The 26,813-nt window shown below is 44.6% G+C and overlaps 2 protein-coding genes across 7 annotated transcripts in view; one reads left to right on the top strand and one right to left on the bottom strand.

The window, feature by feature from the left end:
- Window positions 1–13,063, top strand: part of C3H6orf120 (chromosome 3 C6orf120 homolog) — a 30,867-nt gene extending 17,804 nt beyond the window's left edge. For 2 of the 4 annotated variants that reach the window (XM_075339627.1, XM_075339629.1), the window contains exon 2: window positions 12,386–13,054. In XM_075339627.1, coding sequence (XP_075195742.1) covers window positions 12,393–12,953 — 561 coding nt within the window. In that variant the 5' untranslated portion in view covers window positions 12,386–12,392 and the 3' untranslated portion in view covers window positions 12,954–13,054. Of the gene's footprint in view, window positions 1–12,380 lie in introns of all 4 variants that reach the window. The other 2 variants (XM_075339626.1, XM_075339628.1) reach the window with 2 other exon arrangements.
- A 536-nt stretch (window positions 13,064–13,599) lies between these two features.
- Window positions 13,600–26,813, bottom strand: part of PHF10 (PHD finger protein 10) — a 129,884-nt gene continuing 116,670 nt past the window's right edge. For all 3 annotated transcript variants that reach the window (XM_075339625.1, XM_075339623.1, XM_075339624.1), the window contains 3 exons: window positions 25,937–26,045; window positions 19,955–20,143; window positions 13,600–15,169 (listed from right to left, as the gene is read on the bottom strand). In XM_075339625.1, the coding sequence (XP_075195740.1) occupies window positions 15,084–15,169; window positions 19,955–20,143; window positions 25,937–26,045 (384 nt within the window). In that variant the 3' untranslated portion in view covers window positions 13,600–15,083. The remainder of the gene's footprint in view (window positions 15,170–19,954; window positions 20,144–25,936; window positions 26,046–26,813) is intronic.

Raw genomic sequence — 26,813 nt, forward strand, 5'->3', positions numbered from 1 at the left:
GCTTCAGACGCTCCCTAAAAACGCATCTTTTTAGGGCGGCCTATCACACTCCCTAGCCAAACTAATTTCACCTAATCCCTCTACAACTTCTCAGAACATAAACCCACGTCAAACTCCATGGCACCCAAATGCATCTCAAGGCTCTGGCCAACTGGTCCATGCAGCCATTATCTATCCCCCATGAGATGGCTGGATTGTCATTGTAAATAAGCACTTGTACCTTGCCCCTTCCCCCCCCCCCCCCTTCTCATTGTAGATTGTAAGCTCGCACGAGCAGGGTTGCCATTTTTCCCTTTAAATATTGTATCTTCTATAATTGTTACTTGTTTGTATATGTTTATGTATATGAGCCTCCTGAATTGTAGAGCGCTGTGGAATATGTTGGCGCTATAAAAAGATTATTAATAATAATAATATTATTATTAAAAAGGCATGGCAAAAAAAAGCACTAAACAGTTTTTCTGACGCAAGGTGTGTGTGTTTTTTGTTTGTTTTTTTTTTTGGGTGCAGAAAATGTTTGCACTTTATCTGCAGAGTATGCATATACCCTTAATCTGGTATTTCTGTAATCATACTGACCTGAGGAATTAATCTGCTTCCACAGGTGTCAAGGTTGACAGACAACCCTGTGGTGTTTAAAGGCCACGTCTCACTAAGGCTGCTTTCACACTACGTTTTTTTTTAACATCTGTCATGATGTTTTTTTAATGCAAAAACGGATCCAGTGCAAATGTGTTTTCATTTCAATGCATTTGCAATGGACTCGCGTCAACATGCGTTCACCTGCGTTTGCATGCGTTATAGTGAGGATCCAGCGAGTTGCAGTTTTTAACATTTTTCAAAAACGCTACTTGTAGAGTTTTTGAGCTGCGTCCAAATACTGCAAATTGCTGGATCCTGACTATACTGCATGCAAACGCATGTCAACGCTGGCATGCTGATAGAAACCAGCCTTGGGTGATCAGTCCCTCTCGCCCTCTGCCTCTCTCGCCCCCTCCCTCTCTGCCTCTCTCGCCCCCCTCCCTCTCTGCCTCTCTCGCCCCCCTCCCTCTCTGCCTCTCTCGCCCCCCTCCCTCTCTGCCTCTCTCGCCCCCCTCCCTCTCTGCCTCTCTCGCCCCCCTCCCTCTCTGCCTCTCTCGCCCCCCTCCCTCTCTGCCTCTCTCGCCCCCCTCCCTCTCTGCCTCTCTCGCCCCCCTCCCTCTCTGCCTCTCTCGCCCCCCTCCCTCTCTGCCTCTCTCGCCCCCCTCCCTCTCTGCCTCTCTCGCCCCCTCCCTCTCTGCCTCTCTCGCCCCCCTCCCTCTCTGCCTCTCTCGCCCCCCTCCCTCTCTGCCTCTCTCGCCCCCCTCCCTCTCTGCCTCTCTCGCCCCCCTCCCTCTCTGCCTCTCTCGCCCCCCTCCCTCTCTGCCTCTCTCGCCCCCCTCCCTCTCTGCCTCTCTCGCCCCCCTCCCTCTCTGCCTCTCTCGCCCCCCTCCCTCTCTGCCTCTCTCGCCCCCCTCCCTCTCTGCCTCTCTCGCCCCCCTCCCTCTCTGCCTCTCTCGCCCTCTGCCTCTCCCCCGCCTGAGAGCTGCGGACACTCGTAACCAAGATAAATATCAGGTAACCAAGCAAAGCGCTTCTCTTAGCTACCCGATGTTTACGTTGGTTACGTGTGCAGGGAGCCCGGCTCCTAGCACCTGCAGAATGCTCGTAACCAACGTAAATATCGGGTATCCAAGCAAGTTACCCGATGTTTACCTTGGTTACGAGCCTCTGCAGCTGTCAGACTGGAAGCTGGCTTCTATCACGTTCAGTTCCACTGACTCCCGATCACATGACTCCAATGCTCGCCCATAAACTTAAAGTGACAGAATCCTGCAAAATAATACATGCGTTTGCATGCGTTTTTTTTTCTGTAAAAGCAGGATCCGCTTTTACAGCAAAAAAAAGTTTGACGCATGTTAAAAAAACGTACTGTGAAAGCAGCCTTAGCAACATCGCTGCTGAGTCACGTTTTTTGTGACGCAACAGCGATCTTGCTAGCGATGTCGCTGTGTGTGACATCCAGCAACGGCCTGGCCCCTGCTGTGACATGTGCTTTTCAAATCACTGCAGAAGTTTCTGCAGGGACACAACGCAACGTGGGCACATAGGTTCCCTTTAACCCTAAGGCTGTCACTAGACTTGGCAACTATAAGCTGCGGCCACTACCATTGGGCTCTTATATACATCATTCTAACATGCTGTATTAAAGAGCCCGGGCCACTGTGTAGAACGTAAAAATTACTTTATAATACTCACCTAACGGGCGGTGCAGTGCACACTGGTTAGATGGGTGTCTCTGTTCTCCGGGTCCGGTGCCTCCTCTTTTGGCCATCTTTGTCCTCCTTCTTCTGAAGCCTGGGTACATGACATAGGACGAGTCATGCACCCAGGCTTCAGAAGGAGGACAAAGATGGACGGACCCGGAGAACAGAGACACCCATCCGACCAGTCTGCACTGCCTGTTAGGTGAGTATTATAAAGTCATTTTTACATTCTACACAGCGGCCTGGGCTCTTATATACACCATTCTAACATGCTGTATATAAGATCCCACTGGTGGTGGCCGCAGCTTATTGTCGCCAAATCTGGTGACAGGTTCCCTTTAACCGTTTCCCTTTTGGGCTCTGTGGATATCTTGGCAGTTCAGCTGCAAATCCTTTATCCCTGCTCAGTGTGTCTAATATTTACCTGCATTTCCCCTTGGTTTGTTGCCTATGCTGTTTTCAGATTGCCTTGAAATTTCCTGTAGAAACACGTATGTTGCTGTCATTCTCACAAAGTTATCTTGCAGAGAGGTTGTCCGTTTGGATTCCTGTTTTGTTTTCCCTATATGTTCTTTAGGTGTTAGTGGGATTGACTCCTGTCCGGTCACTACCTAGGGCCTATTTCAGGGCCAGCTGGGGCCTAGGTATCCTGATCGGTGTATAGGTGCGTAATCTATCTAGGGACGTCATGGGAGCCAGGGGCCAGTGGTAAAGACAGGGTTTCCCCTACACCCCAGACCCACCCCCCCTCCACCCCACGGCTGGCTGGCTGGTATTCCCACATACCAAGCATCACAGCCACCCTATCACTTATACTGCAAGGTGAATGGTGTACAAAATAGTAAAAAAAGCCAATTCAACTGCTGATGATTTGTTTATTATGCCTCCCAATGATCGCAGGAAGGCTCAGCTCACATTTATTCTGCGCTCTATGCTGAACGCTTATATCAAGGTCTCCATGTAAATCTGTGAAAAATGTGACGTGATTCAGAAAATATTTCCAATGGAAAATTCACTGAGGCAGTCACTCTGAACTTCTGTCTAGCTTGTGGGCAAAAATATGGTCAACAGTTTTATGTACCTCTTGAAAAGTACACCACTGAAGAGAGGCCGAGTGGAGTCTGCAGTAACTGCTGCCTCATTATAGTGAATAGATCAATTGGGGGTTTCACCTAAATCATGTATTTCAGAGATACAGAAACTCTACTGTAAGTGTTGAGTATAGAGCACAGTTTAAATGTAAACGGATACAAAATGTTCTGTACCCCAAATTGTCACCAAATGGCATTCAACACACAAAAAAAAACTCGGGTCCGGCAAATGGTAATGGAAATATAGAGGGCTTCCATATGACTGGTAGCACAAAGGTTCTGGAAGAGCATTATGGCTCCCCCTTCAAATGTGACATGGCGTTTGCAATTTATTCCAGCCAAATGGCACTCCTTCTTCTCTTCTGAGCTGGGCCGTGCACTCTAACAAACAGTAGTTTTCCACCACATAGTGTACTCAGGATAAATTGTATAACAAATTGTATGGTGCATTTTCTCCTGTTTACTCTTGTGAAAAAAATGGAGCAAAAGCAACATTTTTGTGGGGAAAATGTAATATTATTTTTATTTTATTTTAAATTTTCATGGCTCAACGTTATAAAGTTCTGTGAAGCCCCTCGGAGATCAGTGTTCGCCACACCTACTGTGTTTCCCTGAAAATAAGTCCCAGCAGGAATTTTTGTCCTTTTCGGAGTAAGGTTTAATTATAAGCCCTATCCTGCAAATAAGCCCTTGTTGTGTTCAACAATGAAGTGTCCATTCAGCTAAAAAGGTTAATAAAACTGCAGGACACTTCATTAAAGAAAGCATTACACCCCTAAAAGAAAGACATACACACCCCCCCCCCCCCCCCCCAAATCGTACTCACCTGAACTCAAATGGGACGCTGGGGAGCACATCGAGGACCTGCGGTGTAGTGGTCAGCTCGGATGTTTAGGTTTTGAAATCCAAGAAAGTAAAAAGTATGTAAAATCAGCAGCTTCTAGAGCAGGGGGTGGGGAACCTCCGGGCCGCATGCGGCCCGCCATGACCTTTTATGTGGCCCCCGGGCAGATTCCCGGGGGAGGCAGTGCTGGTGCTGTCACCGCAGTTTGCTGCCGCCGGCCCTTTAAATCCACACATTGCTGTTTGTGCTGCAATGTGTTCTCCCGTCGGCCAGTGCCAATTGTGGGCGGGTCCACAGCAGCCTCACAGCTTCTAGCCTTGTGTGTCTGCCCCCTGCCCTCCGGAGATCAGTGCCTGCCTTCTCCTTCTGATGCAGTGTGTCCGGCTCCTGCACTCCGGTGATGTGAATGCAATGCTGCTGTGAGTCCAGCACCGACCCTCTGCTGCTATGTGCCCTGCCCAATGCTTTGTGCCTCCCCACACCAGTTCTGTAAACCCTCTCCCCCAGAGTTGCATGAAACTCTCAGCGCAGTGTGGCCCCCAATATCCTGTGTGCACCCCTCCCCCAGTCCTGTGTGCAGCCCCCCAATGTCCTGTGTGCAGCCCATCACCCAGTAGTCCTGTTTGCACCCCCCCAATCCTGTGCACCCCTCCCCCAGTCCTGTGTGCAGCCCCCCAATGTCCTGTGTGCACCCCCACACAATCCTGTGTGCAGCCCATCACCCAGTCCTGTGTGCCCCCCCCAGTCCTGTGCTGCCCCCCCAGTCCTGTGTGCTGCCCCCCCCCCCAGTCCTGTGTGCTGCCCCCCCCTAGTCCTGTGTGCTGCCCCCCCCCAGTCCTGTGTGCTGCCCCCCCCCAGTCCTGTGTGCTGCCCCCCCCCAGTCCTGTGTGCTGCCCCCCCCCAGTCCTGTGTGCTGCCCCCCCCCAGTCCTGTGTGCTGCCCCCCCCCAGTCCTGTGTGCTGCCCCCCCCCAGTCCTGTGTGCTGCCCCCCCCCGTCCTGTGTGCTGCCCCCCCCCAGTCCTGTGTGCTGCCCCCCCCCCAGTCCTGTGTGCTGCCCCCCCCCCCCAGTCCTGTGTGCTGCCCCCCCCCCAGTCCTGTGTGCTGCCCCCCCCCCAGTCCTGTGTGCTGCCCCCCCCAGTCCTGTGTGCTGCCCCCCCCAGTCCTGTGTGCTGCCCCCCCCCAGTCCTGTGTGCTGCCCCACCCCCAGTCCTGTGTGCTGCCCCACCCCCAGTCCTGTGTGCTGCCCCACCCCCAGTCCTGTGTGCTGCCCCACCCCCAGTCCTGTGTGCTGCCCCACCCCCAGTCCTGTGTGCTGCCCCACCCCCAGTCCTGTGTGCTGCCCCACCCCCAGTCCTGTGTGCTGCCCCCCCTCCCCAGTCCTGTGTGCTGCCCCCCCTCCCCAGTCCTGTGTGCTGCCCCCCCTCCCCAGTCCTGTGTGCTGCCCCCCCTCCCCAGTCCTGTGTGCTGCCCCCCCTCCCCAGTCCTGTGTGCTGCCCCCCCTCCCCAGTCCTGTGTGCTGCCCCCCCCGCCCCAGTCCTGTGTGCTGCCCCCCCCCCCCAGTCCTGTGTGCTGCCCCCCCCCCAGTCCTGTGTGCTGCCCCCCCCCCAGTCCTGTGTGCTGCCCCCCCCCCAGTCCTGTGTGCTGCCCCCCCCCCAGTCCTGTGTGCCCCCAGCCCCGCGTGTGGTGTCTGTGCCCCCAGCCCCGCGTGTGGTGTCTGTGCCCCCAGCCCCGCGTGTGGTGTCTGTGCCCCCAGCCCCGCGTGTGGTGTCTGTGCCCCCAGCCCCATGCCCCCAGTTAATTAATTGCTTCACCCAATATAGCAGGGTCATTTAAATATTGATAATTTTGTGCGGCCCCGAAGGTTGGTAGAAATTTCCAAATGGCCCCCGACAGAAAAAAGGTTCCCCACCCTTGTTCTAGAGTAACAGCAGCTGAGGATCAGATAATATTTGGGGGGGTATTCAGAGTTATCCCCTCCCCCTGTTAGAATTAGCATCAGTATTATACAAACAATTCAATTTTTCTATTTCAGGACCTGTTAGGTCATACCCATGTGACCAGAAGGGGTAGGGCCTCAGCCAACAAAGCTGATACCACGAAGCAACATTTTTCTGATGGCTGAGGCCCTGCCTCTTCTGGTCACATGGGTATGACCCCACACAGGTCCTGCAAGAGAAAAAGTGGATTGTTTGTATAATACTTATGCTAATTCTAACCGGGGGAGGGTATTACTCTGAAAACCTCCCAGATATCTGATCCTCAGCTGCTGTCACTCAAGAAGTTGCTGATTTTATAAACTTTATTGGGTTTCAAAACCTAAACATGAGCTGACCACTACAGGTATGTAGAGAATCAGCCTGATAGTGCCAGTATAGCACTGGTTTTAGGTTATAAACGAAAATCATGGTGATTGGTTCCCTTTAAATGGCAAGCCTTACTTTAGTAAAGCCTTGTCATGTGGCCAGTTTCCAATGACTCATGGTATAACAAATTGCAGAGCCCTTTTTTTTACCTGTTACCACTTACCAAAACTAACGCTTAGAGCTAAAGCAATATTTTAGTGTAGTTTTTTTTTTTTTTTTTTTTTTTTAAATTCCTCTGTTGTCAAATTTTAACTTTCCACGTGCTTAACAGGAATTAATGCATTTTTGGAAATCTTGACAGTAGCAGTTTTTAAAATGGTATCCTTATTTTTCCCAATATATATACTCCCCCTCAGTCTCTTCAAATAACAGGTTTGTAAAAGAAATAAACTGAAAGGACGTTTGAAAAAATGTTGATAAACATTGATATTATCAAAGTTTTAAAATTGCAAATGTCAGATGTTTTCAGTAAAAATGTAAAACGTTGATCTACATTTACCAGTAACCAAGTGCAGTGTCATGAAAAGCACTCAAGCGCCACACACTGACATGTCAGATTTGAAAAATGGTCTTGATCATTAAAGGAATCCTGAGAGCTGACACTCGCACGTGTCAGGCAGAATGTATCACACTGGCTTCGTGATTTCAGCCATATATATTTAACTCTGAAACACTGCGGTGTTTGAGCAAAGTGCAGTTTCATAACTGCGACACATGGTACATTAGTGACAGGTTCTCAGCAACTTCCTGCTGCCCTGGAGTTACAGGTTTCTCCCTGTGAGTGTGTATAGGGAGAGACAGCAACTAATCCACAAAAGAAAAAAGTGGCTCCACCCCAATGTCCGTAAAAAGGTGTGCATAAAAAAGGCAGTGGTAGAGCTGGGTGTGAATTACTTGCTGGACATCTGCCCCCCTTGAAGTGTGCACCTCTGAGCATGTTTGATTATTCGATCTGGAGCAGCTTTTCCTCTGGCCACCTAATTATGAAAGGTAAACTCTGGTAGTGCAGGATCAATCCTTTGTTTTGTTTTACTGAACTTGTATAGGGAGAGACATATCACTCGAGGTGTGGGTGGGGACCTGCCTGTTCGACTAGTCTCACTTGCAGCTTTGTGCCCGGCAACAACTAAACTGTTTTTCTCTCAAATTCCCCAGCGTTTCAGAAGTAACCATATGTGGCTGAAATTGTGCAGCCAGTACCTGATAAATGTTGCCAATGGCTCATGCAGCATTTATTAGGTTTTAGGTTCCCTTTTAGGGTACTTTCACACTTCAGTTTTTTTCCTTCCGTCACAATCCGCCCTTTTGGGAAACAGCGGAATCCGTTAACGGATTCCGCTGTTTCCCATAGACTTGTACGGATGACTGATTGTGTCAAAAGTACCGGCGTTGCTTCCGCTGGCCGACGCTGCGCTGCGTCAACCGGGCGGAAGGAACGCAGCATGTAACTTTTTTGAGCGGCGGAATCCTCTTCACTGCGCATGCTTTTTTTTTTATCACAGAAACTTTATTTTGTCTCTCGGTAGCCGAACATTCAGCTGAGCACCCGGCCGCTGGCATGAGAGAGCGCTCAGCTGAGCGCCCGGCGATCAGCTGATAGTTCACATTAGTCTGCTGACGGTAAAACTGTAAAGAAGAAAAAAAAGAAATAAAGCTTTCCGTTGTTTTGTACGATCCGTTGTGCCATTATATGCAACACATCCGTTGCATCCATCACACAACGCAATGCCACGGATGCTGTTCAACGCAAGTGTGAAACTAGCCTTAAAGAGATTGGAGAAGCTTGGGACAACACTACAGTCACTCAGACTGCCGAATAGCAGCAGTGTGTGATGCGCACAGTCATTTTTCTTCTATATGTCCAAAGTGAGAAGGTGGTTACCTCACAGCATAGTTGCAATGACGTGCTATCTAGACTTTCCCAACTTCTCTTAGTAGAAGAGATTTAAGAGCATGAGAATAGTCAGCATGTGATCATAAGTATGGAAATCTCATACATGCAGTCATGTAGCTGCCCACCTGCTCGGGAATACAGGGGAGACGTGACATTATGCACATCACACACTTTATTTGACAGTCGGCAGTCATATAGTGACTGCAGCATTTTTATTTCTAACCGGGTAATCCTTTTTAAAACTTTTAAAATGGCTTGGTCATCAAGGGTTAAGCTATGTTCACATCTGACAACACACCTTGAGCATGCTGGGTTTTGTCATAGATAACTACTGAAAAGTAATCTCTATAATAAAGGAAATGTCACCATGTTCTGAGTCCAATATCCAATATAAAAGTGGGGTTTTATTTGTTTTTTGTTTTGCATTTTTTTAATGGTTGATATGGGAGCCATGTTCAGTTTGACTGTGAGCAGATGCTAAAATTTGTTGAGCATGCAGATTGTTATAATCTTTAAACACTATTGGAAGTGAATACATTGTAACAATTATTTCACAAAAAGATGAACAATAAATTACACAAGTATGCAGTTTGGGTTTGAGAATTTTTCTTCTTAAATCAAATGACTATTTTGTCTTCTTAATCCCAAATTTCAAAAAACATTTCTACTTTTAATCATCACATGACATTTGTACAAATTACATAGAAGCAAGATAAACAAGAACAATCTTTATTGTAACCAAAAATGTACACAATATTGTGTAAACTTATTGAACATTCATTCTGCAACTTTTTTATAGAAGGCCTGCGGATCTTCTTTGTGAAGTATTCAGCAGCAGTCTCCCATCATGTTCACGTTCCATCTCGATATTCTGATCATTTTTCTTCTTGTTCTCTATAAACAGCACCAAGGTTTTCTGGAAAGTAGTTCAAATGGGAATGTAAAAAATGTAACTTCAAATTCATCATAGAACCCAAGGTTTTGAAGCCTTTTCGCATGTTCTCAATGGCCTTAAATTTTGGATCTTTGTTACCTAGACGTTTCGTCACTACTTTAAAAGAATCCAAAGTTTTTTCTCTCAACGGTTTTAATTTTTGTTTCGAACACCTCTCATGAGTTAACGATATATGTGGACCCACAAAAAATACTGGCTGTTCGGATATATAATTTCCTTCCTAATTTTAGGGTTCAAACCCTTCACGTTGCACATACAAAAGTTGTAGTCACCACTGATTTTGAGTTTCCCTACAGGTCATAGGCATGCCAAAACAAAACCTCTCCCATCCCTTTAGAGCACTTGCCTAGTTCTTCCACAGAAACAGAACATACTACACGTGGAGCCCACAACTTGTCCTGATTACCTAGTTTTACACCAAAGTATGCATAATACACTGTTCTAACAAAGTCAGTCATGTTCCTTCAAAACACAACAACCGCATATGTAGCAAACATTGTTTGTAGCCATTTTAATTGCGTTGTTAACTAGAAGCTTAATCCATCATAAACCCTAAATACTAAAAGGAATTATGGTAAACACAGCACCATGCTTTCATGAACTCTAAGTTAAGAAAATCTTCTATGCTCACAGCAGCCAATCGCAGTTCAGCATCCTTTAATTTGTAACCAATGTAATGACACCAAAATCATCCATCAAAGGTTGCATCTGTGAATTGACAGCTGGCATCAAGCCCTTGGGGTATAGTAAAAGATAGTCATCAGATACTCCCTTACTAAACTGGTACATGTACAATTAAATAAACACAGGGGGAAAAAAAGTTTATTTGAATAAAGAATTGAATTATATTCAAGGATCCCACATAATCCAAAAGTGTAATGCCCCACAACGTCCATCAAATCCTATGGAACCGCTTTCTGTGAATGACTCTCTATAGGTCACTCTTGGTCAGTGGCAGGTACGGAATTTCTCACATGCATGAGGAATTCTGTGCCTGCCGCTCACCACGTAGGATTCGATGGGTGTCGTTATTACATCATTGGATTATGTCAGAACTTTGAGGATTTTTTTTTAAAATTAATAAATTGGTGAATGAGGGAGTTGGTTTTTTTTTTTTTTTAAATTGCACTTACCGGGTTAGTAATGAAGGTGGCTCATAGAATTCCTCTCCATTACCAACTCCTGGGCTTTATATTAGCTCTCCATTCACAGCTGACATCAATAACAAAACATATTATTCTGATTCTTGCTGCACCAGGGCAATCGGGAAGAGCTGGGTGACTTTTCACTTCAGGGACAGCTGTGTGCTGCTATTTTTTAGGCTGTGAAGTGCCAAATAACCATGGCAATTTCCAGCCTGATACCAGGCTGCAGCTGTCTGCTTTACCGGTGCTGGATATCAAAATAGGGGAACCTCACATTTGTTTGCTGGGCAATTGTCTTGCTGTTACACCCACTTTGCAGCCCATTAACCCTTAGTAAGATCATTTTACAGCACCAAAGTTCAGGTCACCATTGACTTATCAAGTGTGGGTCCTAAACTGAATTTTTAATTAAAGTCCAGCCGATCCCAAACTTCCACAGGTCCACTCCTACATATTCTCTATGTATTATTGTCATCAGTTTTGATACATGAGGTGGAGCGGTTCATTTGCAGATAAAATACATAACCTTTTGATTTCAATACTTTGACAGTAAAAAGTTAAAAGATGATTATGGTATATTGACAGGATATGCAATGTGTGTCTAATGTTAGTTCAACAGAAATCGCATTATATACCCAAAGAGGTGAATGGAAAATATATCCGAGAGGAAAAAAAAAAAAGAATTAAAATGTAGCCACAATTGGTCAGCTATTCCTTAACACCATTGTATTCCTTAGGGGTGCTTCACACACAGCGAGCTCACTGCCGAGATCGCTGCTGAGTCACGCTTTTTGTGACGCAGCAGTGACCTCATTAGCGATCTCGCTGTGTGTGACACTGAGCAGCGATCTGGCCCCTGCTGCGAGATCGCTGCTCGTTACACACAGCCCTGGTTCGTTTTCTTCAAAGGCGCTCTCCCGCTGTGACACACAGATCGCTGTGTGTGACAGTGAGAGAGCGACAAATGAAGCAAGCAGGGAGCAGGAGCCGGCTTCTGACAGCTGAGGTAAGCTTGTAACCAAGATAAACATCGGGTAACCAAGGTGGTTACCCGATATTTACCTTAGTTACCAGCCTCTGCAGCTCTCACGCTGCCTGTGCTGCCGGCTCCGGCTCTCTGCACATGTAGCTGCTGTACACATCGGGTTAATTAACCCGATGTGTACAGCAGCTAGGAGAGCAAGGAGCCAGCGCTAAGCAGTGTGCGCGGCTCCCTGCTCTCTGCACATGTAGCTGCATTACACATCGGGTTAATTAACCCGATGTGTACTGTAGCTAGGAGAGCAAGGAGCCAGAGCTCAGTGTGCGCGGCTCCCTGCACACACAGCTAGGCGGCGTGCGCTGGTAACTAATGTAAACATCGGGTAACCATACCCGATGTTTACCTTAGTTACCAGTCTCCGCAGCTTCCAGACGGCGGCTCCGTGCAAGCGCAGCGTCGCTTGCACGTCACTGCTGGCTGTTCACTGGTCGCTGGTGAGATCTGCCTGTTTGACGCTCACCAGCGACCATGTAGTGATGCAGCAGCGATCCTGACCAGGTCAGATCGCTGGTCGGATCGCTGCTGCATCGCTAAGTGTGAAGGTACCCTTACCCTCTTGTGTGCAGCAAGTATCTAGGTCTTTCATCTATCAAATGTTTGACATAGCCTTTCACTATTGCACTACCAATGCAATTGGTTTGAGCTTACGTCAATGATATTTTACTTCTTGTGTGGTTGACATTATAGCTTTTATTTTTAGAGCACCATAAATAAAGACATTAATTATTTCTCCTTATTTCTTTTACTATGTTCCCATCAAGTTCAGTAGAGAGATGGTGACCCACTTGGAAAAAGGCATTCTGACACTATTTGTATTGAGTACTTTAGCCTACGTTGAATGTTTCACAGATGATGAAATACCAGATGAGTGGATGCTCCTACATGTGGTCCAGGGACAAATATTTGGTGGAAACTACAGTTACTTGAGACTTAGCCATGAAGGAAGGATAATCCTAAAGATGAAAAGCCTGAAAGGTGATGCAGATATTTATATTTCTACTTTAGTCCTTAGTCCCACTTTTGATGAATACGAGCTCCAATCTACAACATGTGGCCTGGATGTACTAATAATCCCAGATAATTTCAACCGCCCAGTGGGAATTGGAATCTATGGCCATCCATTTTATCTTGAAAGTGAATTTGAATTGAAAGTTTATTATGATAGAACTATACAAGAGGATCCATTTGCTGAAGCGTCTTATGATCCCGAGCAACTTGAGGCAAGTCACAAACCACAAAAGCAAGCCCCACAGGATACATCTCAGGAAGAGGAATCTATGCTACGGACTATATTAATAGGAATTCTCAAGATTGTTCTAGAGATACTTTTCTAAGTGCTATTTTATTTCTATAAGAAATATTAAACATTTTTACATGAGAACTGGAATCTTCTATAAATAAAGGACAAAATGTCAAATACTCACGTTTTTCTGTACTTTACATGAACCAGGTAGAAAAAAAAATTAAAAAAATGTAATTTGAGTATCACAGTATGTCCCACACCCACCATTCGTCAAAGAGAAAAAACAGGCTGTTAACTTGCTGTAAGGGCAAAATATCCATTACAACCTCCACAAATCACAAAGGGAAATGTGGGACCCACATTCTACAGATGAGGATGAAAGTCTTTCACTCAAGAAATTTCTTGAGAAACATCCTTTTTCTAGTGTGCACAGGGTCTTATACAGCAAAATCTGCAAACAGACTCACATGTTCTGCTCCTAGCTTAACACTATGCCATGGCCCATGGTAATGTTTTTACAGGTCGTGTTAATATAGATCCAAATAGACACCTATGTACGGAATATAATAATCTGGAGCCATAATATGGACTGGTGTTTACCAATATAAAATATCTTATCTGGCTTACCTCTATACTGAATGTTAATTTAGGATGTATTTTACACAAGTCAGTAGGTGCAGAAACCCATTGGCAGATATCCAACCTTCTGCATGGACATAGTTTAGAAGTAAGACAACTGCAATTACTCAAGCTTTATTTTTCAATTAACAGTGCTGGGTGGTGGTGGGACATTAGTAATAAAATAGGCTGTGCACACGTTGCGGTTTTGTGTGTTTACGCAAAGTCTGGGAATTTAGCAAATTCCATGCGCACGTTGCGTTTTAAAACAGCGTTTTGCATGCCAAATTTTTGACAATCCATACATTCTAAAAAGCAACATGTCACTTCGTGCGTTTTGGATGCTTTTCCCTCTCAGTCTATGGGAGAGCAAGAACGCATGAATTCTGCATTCAAAATACATCCAAAATGCAGCGTTTTGAAACGCACAGTGACAAAACTCTGCAGAATATTTGTCACGGCAGAACGCAACATAGCCATATACTTTTGAAAGTTATACTTGTGCTCAAGCTCATTCTTTGGTTTTGAGAGCTGCAGAATAACTATCAAATAAGGCTAGGATTGTAAATCCATTGCAAATGATAGAAAATACTGCATGAAACACTGCTGCAGACCCTTCCCATATTTGTAAGGTTGATCAAACTTTTTTTTGGGACTAATAATGTCTGTTAATTATATACAAGTATTAGGCTCCTTTTCCATTAATATATGAAACCATGAAACAGTGCAAATCTGTTGTAAGACAGACGTGTCCCAATGTTTTCATGAAAAGGATTCTTCCTGGCAGGTTTGTTGGGATTACCAACACAGTTTAGGCAAGGAACATATCTCATTGGGAGAAGTCTAGAAATGTAAACTGGGTAGTGAGTTTATGCCCCCCTTGTAAGTTATATAGCTATGTACAATGGAAACAAATCACAGAAATCTGTTCAGAAGGGGACAGTATTTTTAGTTAATATTTTCAATCCATTTGAGGAACTTCCAAGCAGCCCGACAATAGGTTGACAAGTGGTCCCAATTGGTATTTAAAATCCTTAAACCACAGATAAAACTATAAATCATTTCTAGTACATGTCAGTGGATTCTGGGCTTTAAGCAGCTTTTGAGGTTTTGGCTATATTTATTTTCAAATGAAGAAAAATAAAAAATATAAAGTAAGCACTACTCAGTACTTACAATAAATTTCATCTCAATGTATGAGTACCAATCATCAAAATATATCAAACCAAATGTCAGAGCTACTGTGCAGTGAGCTCAAACATCAGCACTTCATTATCTCCCAAGAATAATGACAATTCTGGAACTTAACAGCTGTATGCAGGCTACATGGAATACACCTAAGTCCTTCTCATTTTAAACCTATTGGTATGAGGTATGTTTTTCTTTAATTTTACACGAAAAAAAGCAAAAACTATAGCTGGTTGCATTCATTTCAAGTCCTAGCATGCCAGGAAAAGCAAGTAAAATTCCAAAATAGTTTATTTGGTGTAAAAACGTGAAAAAATTGGTACATATGTGATCTTCCCAAAGACCACACAAGAATACATTGTCTAGCACCATTTTGAAAAGCTTGTGCAATTCTCCAGCATGTAGGAATTCATGTTTATCCTTCTTTACTGTTTTTGCCTCTTTTTGCTCCTTTTTTTGGCGTTGCGGGTACATTCTGACAACAGTCACATATCCATCGACCTACAATAAAAAAAAAAATGGATTTTTTAAAAAGTAGAATTCCACATATAATTGTCTTCATCTATAATTAAATAAGCACTTCAGGTTTATTTTTTTCTTCATCCCTGTAGCCCCCAAAATGACTGCCTAGTAGTGATGAGCGAGTATGCTTGTCACTACTCGGTACTCGCACGAGTATCACTGTACTCGGGCTACTCGGCGGGTACCGAGTAATTTTGCGATACTCGTGCTGTACTCGTGGTCTTCATCCCTGCATGTTGGCGCTCTTTTGAGAGCCAGCCCTCATGCAGGGATTGGCTGGCAGACCACTGCAATGCCACAGCCCTGTTAGTTGTGGAATTGCAGTGATTGGCCGGCCCGCACAGCGTGACCGAGCCTTTATACCGGCGGGCGCACTGTGCTCTGCACACAGCCATCTCATATTCCCTGCTTTCCCCGCCCACAGGCGCCTATGATTGGTTGCAGTGAGACACGCCCCCACGCTGAGTGACAGGTGTCTCACTGCACCCAATCACAGCAGCCGGTGGGCGTGTCTATACTGTGCAGTAAAATAAATAATTTTAAAAAACGGCGTGCGGTCCCCCCAATTTTAATACCAGCCAGATAAAGCCATACAGCTGAAAGCTGGTATTCTCAGGATGGGTAGCCCCACGTTATGGGGAGCCCCCCAGCCTAACAATATCAGTCAGCAGCCGCCCAGAATTGCCGCATACATTAGATGCGACAGTTCTGGGACTGTACCCGGCTCTTCCCGATTTACCCTAGTGCGTTGGCAAATCGGGGTAATAAGGAGTTAATGGCAGCCCATAGCTGCCACTAAATCCTAGATTAATCATGTCCGGCGTCTCCCCGAGATTCCTTCCTTGATTAATCTGTAAATTACAGTTAAAAAACACACACACACACACACGAAAAATCCTTTATTAGAAATAAACAATAACAAAGTCCCTCATCACCAGTTTATTAACCTCGACAAAGCCCTCCATGTCCGGCGTAATCCACGGACCTCCAGCGTCGCGTCCAGCTCTGCTGCATGCAGGTGACAGGAGCTGCAGAATACACCGCCGCTCCTGTCAGCTTCACACAGCAACTGAGGTGAGTAGCGCGATCAGCTGCTGTCAGTCAGGTAACTCACGGCCACCGCTGGATCCAGCGGTGGCCGCGATTAACCTCAGTGACAGCTCAGCTGATCGCGCGGCTGTCTTCAGTTGCTGTGTGAAGCTGACAGGAGCGGCTGTGTATTCTGCAGCTCCTGTCACCTTCATGCAGCACAGCTGGATGAGACGCTGGAGGACTGTGGATTACGCCGGACATGGAGGGTTTGTCGGGGTTAATAAATTGGTGATGAGGGACTTTGTTAGTGTTTTTTATTTCTAATAAAGGATTTTTCGGGTGTGTGTGTGTTTAACTGTAATTTACAGATTAATCATGGAAGAAATCTCGGGGAGACGCCTGCCATGATTAATCTAGGATTTAGCGGCAGCTATGGGCTGCCATTAACTCCTTATTACCCCGATTTGCCAACGCACTAGGGTAAATCGGGAAAAGCCGGGTACAGTCCCAGAACTGTCGCATATAATGTATGCGGCAATTCTGGGCGGCTGCTGACTGATATTGTTAGGCTGGGGGGCTCCCCATCCTGAGAATACCAGCCTTCAGCCGTATGGCTTTATCTGGCTGGTATTAAAATTGGGGGGACCGCACGCCGTTTTTTTTTAATTATTTAATTATTTATTTCACTGCACAGTATACACACACCCACCGGCTGCTGTGTTTGGGTGCAGTGAGACACCTGTCACTCAGCGTGGGGGCGTGTCTCACTGCAACCAATCATAGGCGCAGGGAATACGAGATTGATTAATGAGCGGCCGGCTTTTTCAAAAGAGGAAAAGCCGCCGGAGTTTAGTGAACAGCTGTGCAGCGCCGCGGCAGTGATCGGGGAACGGTAAGTATGAGAGAGGGGGAGACTGACCGACAGACTGTGAGAGGGGGACAGACAAGACAGAGAGAGACAGACCGACCGACGGGAGATAGAATGAAAAAAAAAAAAAGACAGACATCGCTAGTAAAGCACAAAACGTGCGTTTTGGACATCGGAGTGCCACACAATGTTTTTATGTAAAATCTTTCATGTAATAATCTCAAAAAGTAACATACACCAGCTCTATCTCACTATTGGGTATGTGCCCTTAACATTTCCGCCATAAATTCATTTTGGTGTCATTTTGGAAGGTTTTCTGGTGAGTCCGTAAAAATGGTGTAAAACTCGGACAAAATTGTTCACAGCTGTGACTTTTGAGTGATAAATGCTTCAAAGGGGTCTTCCCCATGCTGTTGCCATGTTATTTGAGCACTCTTCTGAGACTTTTGTGACATTTTTAGGGTTTCTACATGCTGCCGGGGGGGTCATTTCAAAAAAATACTCGGGTCTCCCATAGGATAACATTGGGCTCGGTGCTCGGGCCGAGTACACGAGTATCTTGGGATGCTCGGCCCGAGCCTCGAGCACCCGAGCTTTTTGGTACTCGCTCATCACTACTGCCTAGCATACTCTGCACATCTTTTTTTATGCACTTCAAACCCCACCCCCTTTTTTTTCCCTTCAGACTCCATCTTTAATGTCATCCTGCACTTTTCTCTATGCGCAGTAATCTTAAGCACAGCATTATATGACCAGCCAAAGCCAATACCATAATTGCTGCTGGGGGAACACAAATGTTCCTTTCCTCTATATTCTCCTAAATGAACTAATAGACTCTCAGTATGCCCTCAGTGAGGCCAAATTATGATCTACTTTATCATTCTAATTGTGACACTAGCCATTTAATCTTTATAATCAACAGTGATATATATCCCTTTTCTCCCTTCAGTGGAGAAAGTGTGGTCCATTCTGTGAAAAAGCATCACAGAGGAACACCTATTGAGAAAGATGGTGAATTCCTTCAGAGAACCTAAAACTATGTATTTCCCAGGGGGTGATTCTACAGTCACATGACCTAATTCTATTCCATGATTTTCCAGATAATTTTTTTTCTACATTATGTAATACTAGCTGAATTATATATAGTGGAGACTCGTGGCAGGCTGGAGTTCAGAAAAAGAAAGTTGCCACTTTGAAGAAATGGCCACGTGCCATATAAAGCAAGATTGTGTCGAATAAAATAAATATGTATTTTACTGTCTTTAAACTATTAATGGGGTTGTCCGGCCACAAAATAAAATGGCAGAATTGTCTTAAAAAAAAAGTCAGGCATATGCACAGATGTTCCAGTGTTGGCAAGGGACGAGAAGCGATCGCATTATTTGACCAATGAGGCCCATGATTGACAATATTCACCAGAGGCACAAACAATGATGCACGATTCCATTCATGTTACTGTTGAGAGCTGTGATTGGCTGCAGTAGTCAGACGACTGAAGAAGAGACATCAATGGATCCTGTCCCTGTGCAGACCACCGGAGCATGAGTTCTAGAGCAAGCTTGTATGTCGGTTATATTACTGTGAAACCAAACCTCTCATTTGTACAATCTCTTAAAGAAGCTGTCTACTACTTGGACAACCCCTTCTCATTCCCCATGTTTGGCTCTATTAAAATAAAATACCTTGTACTCTGCTCCCGACGCGGACAGGAAGGAAGTGAGAGCTTCCTGTTGATAAATCATTTGTCAGAAATCGGGGAGAGCGAAGCCGGTGGTGATTGGGTGCAACGTTACAACCTCATGTGAGCCCTGGGAACACGATCACCAGCACTCCTGTAGCAGTGCCAGCATGGAAGGAAAGTAGAAGCCTTTTTATTTTAATGGGGTTAAACGTGGGAAAAGAGAGAGGATTGTCCAAGTAGTGGACAACCCCTTAAGAGGTCGAATTGCCCACTTTAGGTAATATATGCAATAGTATGTGAAGGTGGTGGTATATAAGAAAAAATATTGTGCTCTGTAATGTAATATAAAGTATTACATTTTTAAAGAGGATTTCTGGTATCATGTTAAGCACCAGTATAGCATTTTTGTTTTTTCCACCACTGGAGTGGTGCTTTAACACTAGAACTACTGAGGTAGTCATTTTGACTACTTTGCACCATGTATTTCTATATAGGTGTCACGAGTCCAGTAGTTCTAGTGTTAAATGTAAGCCCACTGCCCCGGTCTTATACGCATTGACCAGCGTTTTCATACTTTACAGACGCCGCTCCAGTGCCATGGCGCCATCTTGTGCCTATTGCTTCTGACTGGCCAAAAGTCAGAAGCTACATCACAGCCTCAGAACGGGGATCACATAGAGATGCAATGAAGAGTGACCTCTGGCACGCTCAATGAAACACTGGTGCTGCCGATTAGTCACTTTCCAGCGCAGGGTCGGTGGAAAAGGAGAGTTAGATTATTTTATCACTGTTATGGTGCTTTAAAATATTTGTATTGTTGCTGTATAAAACAGTATAAAATATTTTTATTAGATTTATTTAAATATGCCCAGGATCATAAGGAATGAATGGAGCGAAGGCACATCTGCTCCAGCAGTCAGCGCCCCATATATCAGGACGGATTGGGAACAACATCCAAACAAACTCTCTAAAGTCCAACCGACCTCTATTCGGCATGTATTCACAATGGGCAATTGGAGTAAACAGCGGTCAGAGAGCTCTGGCATCTGGATAGCTCCTGTGGGAAGGCAAAAAGCAATGTCTACTGTGTCACTCAACTATAAACTGGAAGCATCCTTTCAGATCTTAATGAAAAAGTCTAGCATAGATCAGGTTAAAACATAAAATACAAACAGAAACATACCTGAGGGAAGAGCACCAAGACCAACACAAAATGTATGGTAGCCACGGTCACAGCGGTCACAGAACATCATTTCCTCTTCATGGTGTGGCTGTCCACATATAATACAAGTTTTACACTCCATACATTGCCATGGGTATTTCTTTATTACCGCAACTAGATCAGGTGACATATCCAAGCATGAAGGATGACCTATGGAAAAACAAACAACACAATTTGGAGTTGGCCATCTTTATATCTCAAAAATGAAGAATTTTTTGGAAACCACAAAAGACAACATCTTGTGCATCCAAAACATGAGATAAAAAAAAACTCCCATTCATATGCCTTTAAGCCTGCTTTACAAGTTGCAATTTCACATACGATATCGTATGCGATTTGCAACGCCCCCATCGTATGTGCAGCACGTTCAATTTGTTGAACATGCCACACAAACGATTAACCCCCGTCACACGTACTTACCTTCCATACGACCTCGATGTGGGCGGCGAAAGTCCACTTCCTGGAGTGGGAGGGACGTTCGGTGTCACATCAACGTCACGCGGCAGCCGGCCAATAGAAGCAGAGGGGCAGAGCTGAATGGGACGTAAATATCTCGCCCACCTCCTTCCTTCCGCATTGTGGGCCGGGAGCCGCAGGACGTAGGTAAGATCTGTTCATCGTTCCCGGGGTGTCACACACTGCAATGTGCGCTACCCCGGGTACGATGAACAATCTGACGTGCAATTCTAGAGAAAGGTACGATGTGTATGCGATGAACGTTTTAACGTTCAATCGCACGTACCCGTCACACACTGCAATATACCTTACAATGCCGGATGTGCATCACTTCCGACGTGACCCCGCCGACACATCGTAAAATATATTGTAGCGTGTAAAGCGGGCTTTAGAGGGTGTAATCACATGTAGCAGTTCTTGTTGCACAGAAAGAACCATATAGTTTTACTTCAAACTGCAGTTTAGAGACAAATATAAGTGACTCATTAAAACCACAGTAATTTGCAGTGAAACAACATATGGCTTTACTACACTGCCCGACTACTGAGGCTGCGTTCACACTGGGCAGGTGTATTTAAATGATCGGCCCCACCATGATGAACGAGCGCCTGTACTTGGTTTGAACAGTCATTCTGTTCTGACACTTCCTATTAATGGGAATTTGTTACCTGGTCTTTGCTGCGCCATCTGGGAGCAGCATGAAATAGGGGCAAAGACCCTGATTCCAGCGATGTGTCTCTTGTCTGCTTGCAGCAGTTTTGATAAAAATAGCCGGTTTCTCTGCTGCAGATCTACAAGTTCACTGAATGCTGAGCTCTGTATCACCCCAACCACACACCACTGACTGGCAGCTCTCTGCTTATGCATAGTGTACACAGAAAGCTGTCACATCATTGGTGGGGTGTGCGTTATACAGAGGTCAGGAATCATAGCAGCAGGTTACTAGTGAGAAATCTCTTGCTAATCTCAAATTTTGTGATAAAAACCTGGTGTCACATTCCCTTTAATCTTGCAGGAAAAGAGCAGTTATATTTGCAAATGGCCAGGATGGCAGGCTGTGCGGTCTAGCCAGTGAAACAGCTATTCGCTGCAAGATTACAGGATTGTGCAGGGAAACAGTGGAAATGCAGCAGAGGCACAGAGCTGTTGTAGTGTAAAACTGCGTGTGAATGCAGCCTAAGTTTTAATCAAGCAGAACCCTAAGGGTATATTTATATGTGGCGGATTTGCTGTGTATTTTGTGCATAAAATTTGCGGGGATTTACTGTATCACCAAAATCTATGAGATTTCTGAAATCTCACGCTGTTATTTTTCTACATGTATTTTGAGCTGTGCTACATTTTGGGGATAGGTCATCAATGCCTGATCAGTATGACGCCCAACAACTCCACCGATCGTCTGTTTCTAGTGCTGCTGCCACCACCACCACCAGTTGCAGAGCTGCACAGCACAGCTGTGTCAAGAAAATAGTGGCTGCCATCAGGACATGCACATGTGCCCTGCTGTGCAGCTCTGCAACCGAGCAGTTTCTGCCAGCAGCGGCTCCGAGTACAGCTTATCAGCGGGGGTACCAAATGTTGCACTCACCAATTAGACATCGATGACATCCCTAAGAATAGGTTCATCAATGTTAAAAATCGCAGACAACCCCTTTAATGAATTGGGAGCATCTGACAGCAGCACACCCTAACATCAAGGCCAGCAATGTCAGTCTCAAAGAATCAGAGCCATCTTGTATTAATAAATTCCAGGATGAAGTACATATTGCCGTATAAAAAGGAGAGAATCCCTTTCAAGTGTATCGGTATAAAAAGAAGCGTATTTATGTGTTATATGCAATCAATATATATTCTGTTTTTAATAATCTATTTGGAAGCTGCTGCAACAACTATCACATCTTGAACTCTCAGTGTAGCCTTTGTCTTAAAGCCAAGTTTACAGGAACAGATTTTCGGTCCAAGTTCTGTCCATGAGAAAAGCAAGCATCAGACAGCACACAGACTAGTGTTACTCAATGTGGCAGTGCAGAAGAGCATTTTTTTCATGGAGCTAAGTGGAGTAAAAACATTTGCAGTATGCACCAGTTTCTTCCGTTTGTCAGATGAGACTGTGTGCAAGAAAAATCGGATCAGCTATACAGAATGTGAATTTTACAGCTCCATTCCAATTCTTTAACATAGAAAACGGTGTTTGGTCTTGCAAATTTGTATTTAATTTGTATAATTTGTAATACAGTAACTGCTGGTGTCTAAAAGCTAGAGGAGAAAAAAAATGCTTGAGTTTTCTGGTTGAAACTATGCTGATTTTTTTTATATGCTAGTGTAAACCTAGCCTAAGAGGAAGCCCTTTCAGCAACCAGCTGAAAAATTGTAATACAGGTTACCAATTTAATATGAAATCCAAAAAGTTTGATAGCAATTTCTAACAAAAATAAACTTAGCAAAGAGAACATTCTATAGTTCTGTACAATCTGGCAGTATACTATGTATAGAGAAATAGGTGATGTGATAGATCCTCTGATTAAGTGCTCTCGAAATTAGACGCAACCACAGAGAGTGAGCCCTACTTGCGTCTTGTGTTGTCCTGTACTCAACGAAAAACAATTCAGCTTCAGAGTAACAGCTTGGAATGAAGCAATCTCCGATCAAAGCGGAACCTCTTTATTGCATAGATTAATAGAGAACATATGATAAAGGGGTCTACCACCCTGATTGGTATCTGGGCTTCCTAGAGATGCAAATGGATAATTGGAAATCCACATACAGTCCTCTCCACCATGTTCTTTTTTTATTTTTAGGCTCCATTTTGGGCTAAATATAAATTACTCTTCCATAAAATAAAACCTAAAAGGTGTTTCAAGAAAAAAAAATGTTGAAATGCAAGAAAGGCAATTAAGCCTCATTCAGACGTCCGTGTTGCACCTACTTGTTCTGTCCATGTTTTTTGATGGATAGACCATGTACTTATTATGGATTGATGAAACACAGAGACTACATCTGTATGCAGTCGGTGTTTAACATTGCAAAGTGTGGTAGAAGCTTTGTAATTTATTTATCCGTGAAAACATTGAAAACAACGTTTGTAACAAAAAGACTCACAGGCCATACATTGATGACAGCGGTACCATTTTTTGCAGACAAAAAAAATACGTCTAAATGTGGCCTAAGACTATGCGCTTGCATAATGGTTTACCGATGCATTTTTAATTTTTTCGTTTTTAATTGCGATTTTCCAAAACTGGCTAAAGGGGGCTTTACACGGAGCGACATCGCTAGCGATGGCACCTGCTCCCGTGGTTTGTGCGTCACGGGCAAATCGCTGCCCGTGGTGCACAATCTTGTCCGTGTCACACGTACAGCCCTCCCTAACGACGTTGCTGTGGGCGTTGAACAACCTCCCCTGAAAGGGGGAGGTTCGTTCGGCGTCACAGCGACGTCACAGAGCGGGCCGCCAATAGCAGCGAGGGGCGGAGAGCAGCCGCATCTCGGTCACTCCCTCCTCGGTGCTTGTTGAGGACATAGGTACGCTGTAGTTTGTCATTCCCAAGGTGTCACACATAGCGATGTGTGCTGCCTCGGGAACGACGAACAACCTGCGTCCTCAACAACCAACGATTTTTTGAAAATGAACGACGTGTCAACGATAGACGATTTGGTGAGTATTTTCCATCGTTAAAAGCCGCTCGTTGTGTCAAACGCAACGACGTCGCTAACGATGCCGGATGTGTGTCATGGAATCCGTGACCCCGGCGATATATCGTTAGATACGTCGTTGCGTGTAACGGGGCCTTTAAACGCACATATTTACGGTGATCTCAGAAAAGCACAAGAAAAGAATAAAATAGTGTGACCGTAGATTAAGGTCACTGAGTTTCATCAAGATTTTTCATTAGAGTTTGGTTAGTGTCAGCTTTTACCAACAGTTTCATCAGAGATTCTTGGATGAAAAAAAAATAAATCTCAAGCTTCAAAGGAAACTGTCACATGAAAAAACGCCACTAACCAACAGATATGGGGATAATCTGTAGGTTAATAGTGTTTGAAACTTGCCTGGCACCTGCACATTATACCGCATTGCCAGGAGGAAAAGAACTTTATTCCTCCCAGCTGTGTTCAGGTTTCAGTCAGGGGGACAGCAATAGTGCAGGTTCAGCCACCGCTCTGTATGGAGAGCAGTGGCTGTAGCCGCCTCCCCCCCCCCATTTTCCACTAAGCATTTCTAGATTCCAAAATCTCCCTGAAATCTTGCTTACAGCAATACTTGACTAAGAAGGGATTTTATTGGGTTGGCTGTAGTAGTGACATCACATCAACATCTTGTGAAAGCTGCAGCCATCCATTAGGCTCAGCAGTGATACCAATGTGGAGAGGCGTAGACTTCTGAGCCCAGTGAAAAGCTACAGTGGTCACAATATTTCAACGTGACGTCACCACTGCAGCCCTATCAGCAAATACTGGAGGCAGCAGCAGAGAGGCTGCACTAACAAGGGCAAGTAAAGCGGAATTTGTTATTTTTATGTACTAGAAGCAAACTGAAGAAAAAATATAGAACAAAAGGTTTTTCAGCTTTATAATAATTAGTTATGATGCCATTATGTACGTATTGTTAAGCATACCAATAGGGCTCCATTAACCATTAATAGAGGCCATAAAATTGTCCTTTTAGCCATAGTACTAGCATATCCCTTTACCATTTATTTTTAACTGAATACAGTATAAAATAATATGTATAATTTAGAATTATTTTCTTTACAGTGGAACCTTATGGAGATGTATGTTACTGTACAGAGGAGGGCAATAGCATGTTAACAGGGACTAATGCTTATGAAATAGGTATCCTATATGAAAGCAGCAGCAGCAGTTAAGAAAAGGAAAAGAAAAATGAAAAAAAAAAAAACAAACAAAACTCTGGAAACAAGAAGACTACTATTGTGGACACCCCTTCTGAATATTGGTACGGGCCCTAAAACTGAGCATCCTAATATGCAGCATATCTTAGTGTGAAAAGAGGTTGTCCACTTCTCAGACAACCCCTTCTCAATAATGATGTTTCCCCCAGTAAAAATAATAACTCGTATTCTCACTTCTGGTGCCGGCGCTATTCCAGCGCTGTTCAGCACTGGCTCTTACAGGGATCATGTGACATAATAATGTCATGCGATCCCTATGGCCAAACAGCTTTGGCTTCACTCTCCCCTCTCCTTTGAACTTAAATGATACCCAGAAGAAGTGATAAGGCAGCCGCATCTCGCTTAGTCCGGATGTCGGATTTGTCTGAAGTTGGAGAGAGTGAAGACCGCTCTGATTATGTCACGCGATCTCCAGGAAAGACCGTGCCGACATCGCTAGAACAGTGTTATTATTTTAATAGGGGGGAAACATAGGGTTTGAAATGGGGTTGTCTGAGTAGTGAGCAACTCCTTTAAGGATAATGTACTGCTTCACAGATGACAGCTACAAAAAAATTACATGTCATGCATGACTTACCACTGTTATCGCACTGGGAGCAGTGTATCAGCCTTTCATATTTTGTCTTCTTGGCGACGTCCTTAGCCTTCAGACAAATTCCACAAGTAGCATTTGGGACGGACTTAGGCTGGAATGGTAGAAAAGGGTAGTAATGTCACCTCATACAAACCCAGATGGGGCTCTTCATAATTCCAATATTCAACATTAAGAACAAAAATCAAACAAAAAGAAAAATACAGCCTTAACCTATTTATATACATGTCTATAATGGGAAAATGGAGATCTGAACTTTTGCAAAAAAAATATAATACCTTTTTAACTGTTATTTCAAAATATATCTGTCAGCAGGATCAACCCTCCTCCATGGATATTGTAGATCATATATGGTTGAATAAAATATTACCTTAGTATCTGCAATCTGCTTTGTTATTTCAGAGAAATCCAAATTTTTCTAAATATGTAGATGAGCGGGACACAGATCTCACCGAGATTCTACCTCCTGAGCATATTTTACAAGAAGGGGGGCATTACAGTATGAGACTTAAGGCCCAGTCACACACAACGACTTACCAGCGATCCCGAAAACGATGCGACCTGATAGGGATCGCAGGTAAGTTGCTGGGAGGTCGCAGGTGAGATGTCACACAGTCAGATCTTACCAGCGATGCAGGAATGATACAGGTCGCAGTAGCGACCTGTATAACGATCTCAGCAGTCACTGTGACCTTGTCACAGTGTCAAACACAGCGATGTGTCCTACCCAGCAGGACATCGCCTTTGAAGAAAATGACCTGGACCATTCAGCAACGACTAGAGATCTCACAGCAGGGGCCTGATCGCTGGTAAGTGTCACACATAACGAGATCGCTAACGGGATCGCTACTGCGTCACCAAA

Source organism: Anomaloglossus baeobatrachus, chromosome 3 (genome assembly GCF_048569485.1).
Source record: "Anomaloglossus baeobatrachus isolate aAnoBae1 chromosome 3, aAnoBae1.hap1, whole genome shotgun sequence".
Lineage (NCBI taxonomy): Eukaryota > Metazoa > Chordata > Amphibia > Anura > Aromobatidae > Anomaloglossus > Anomaloglossus baeobatrachus.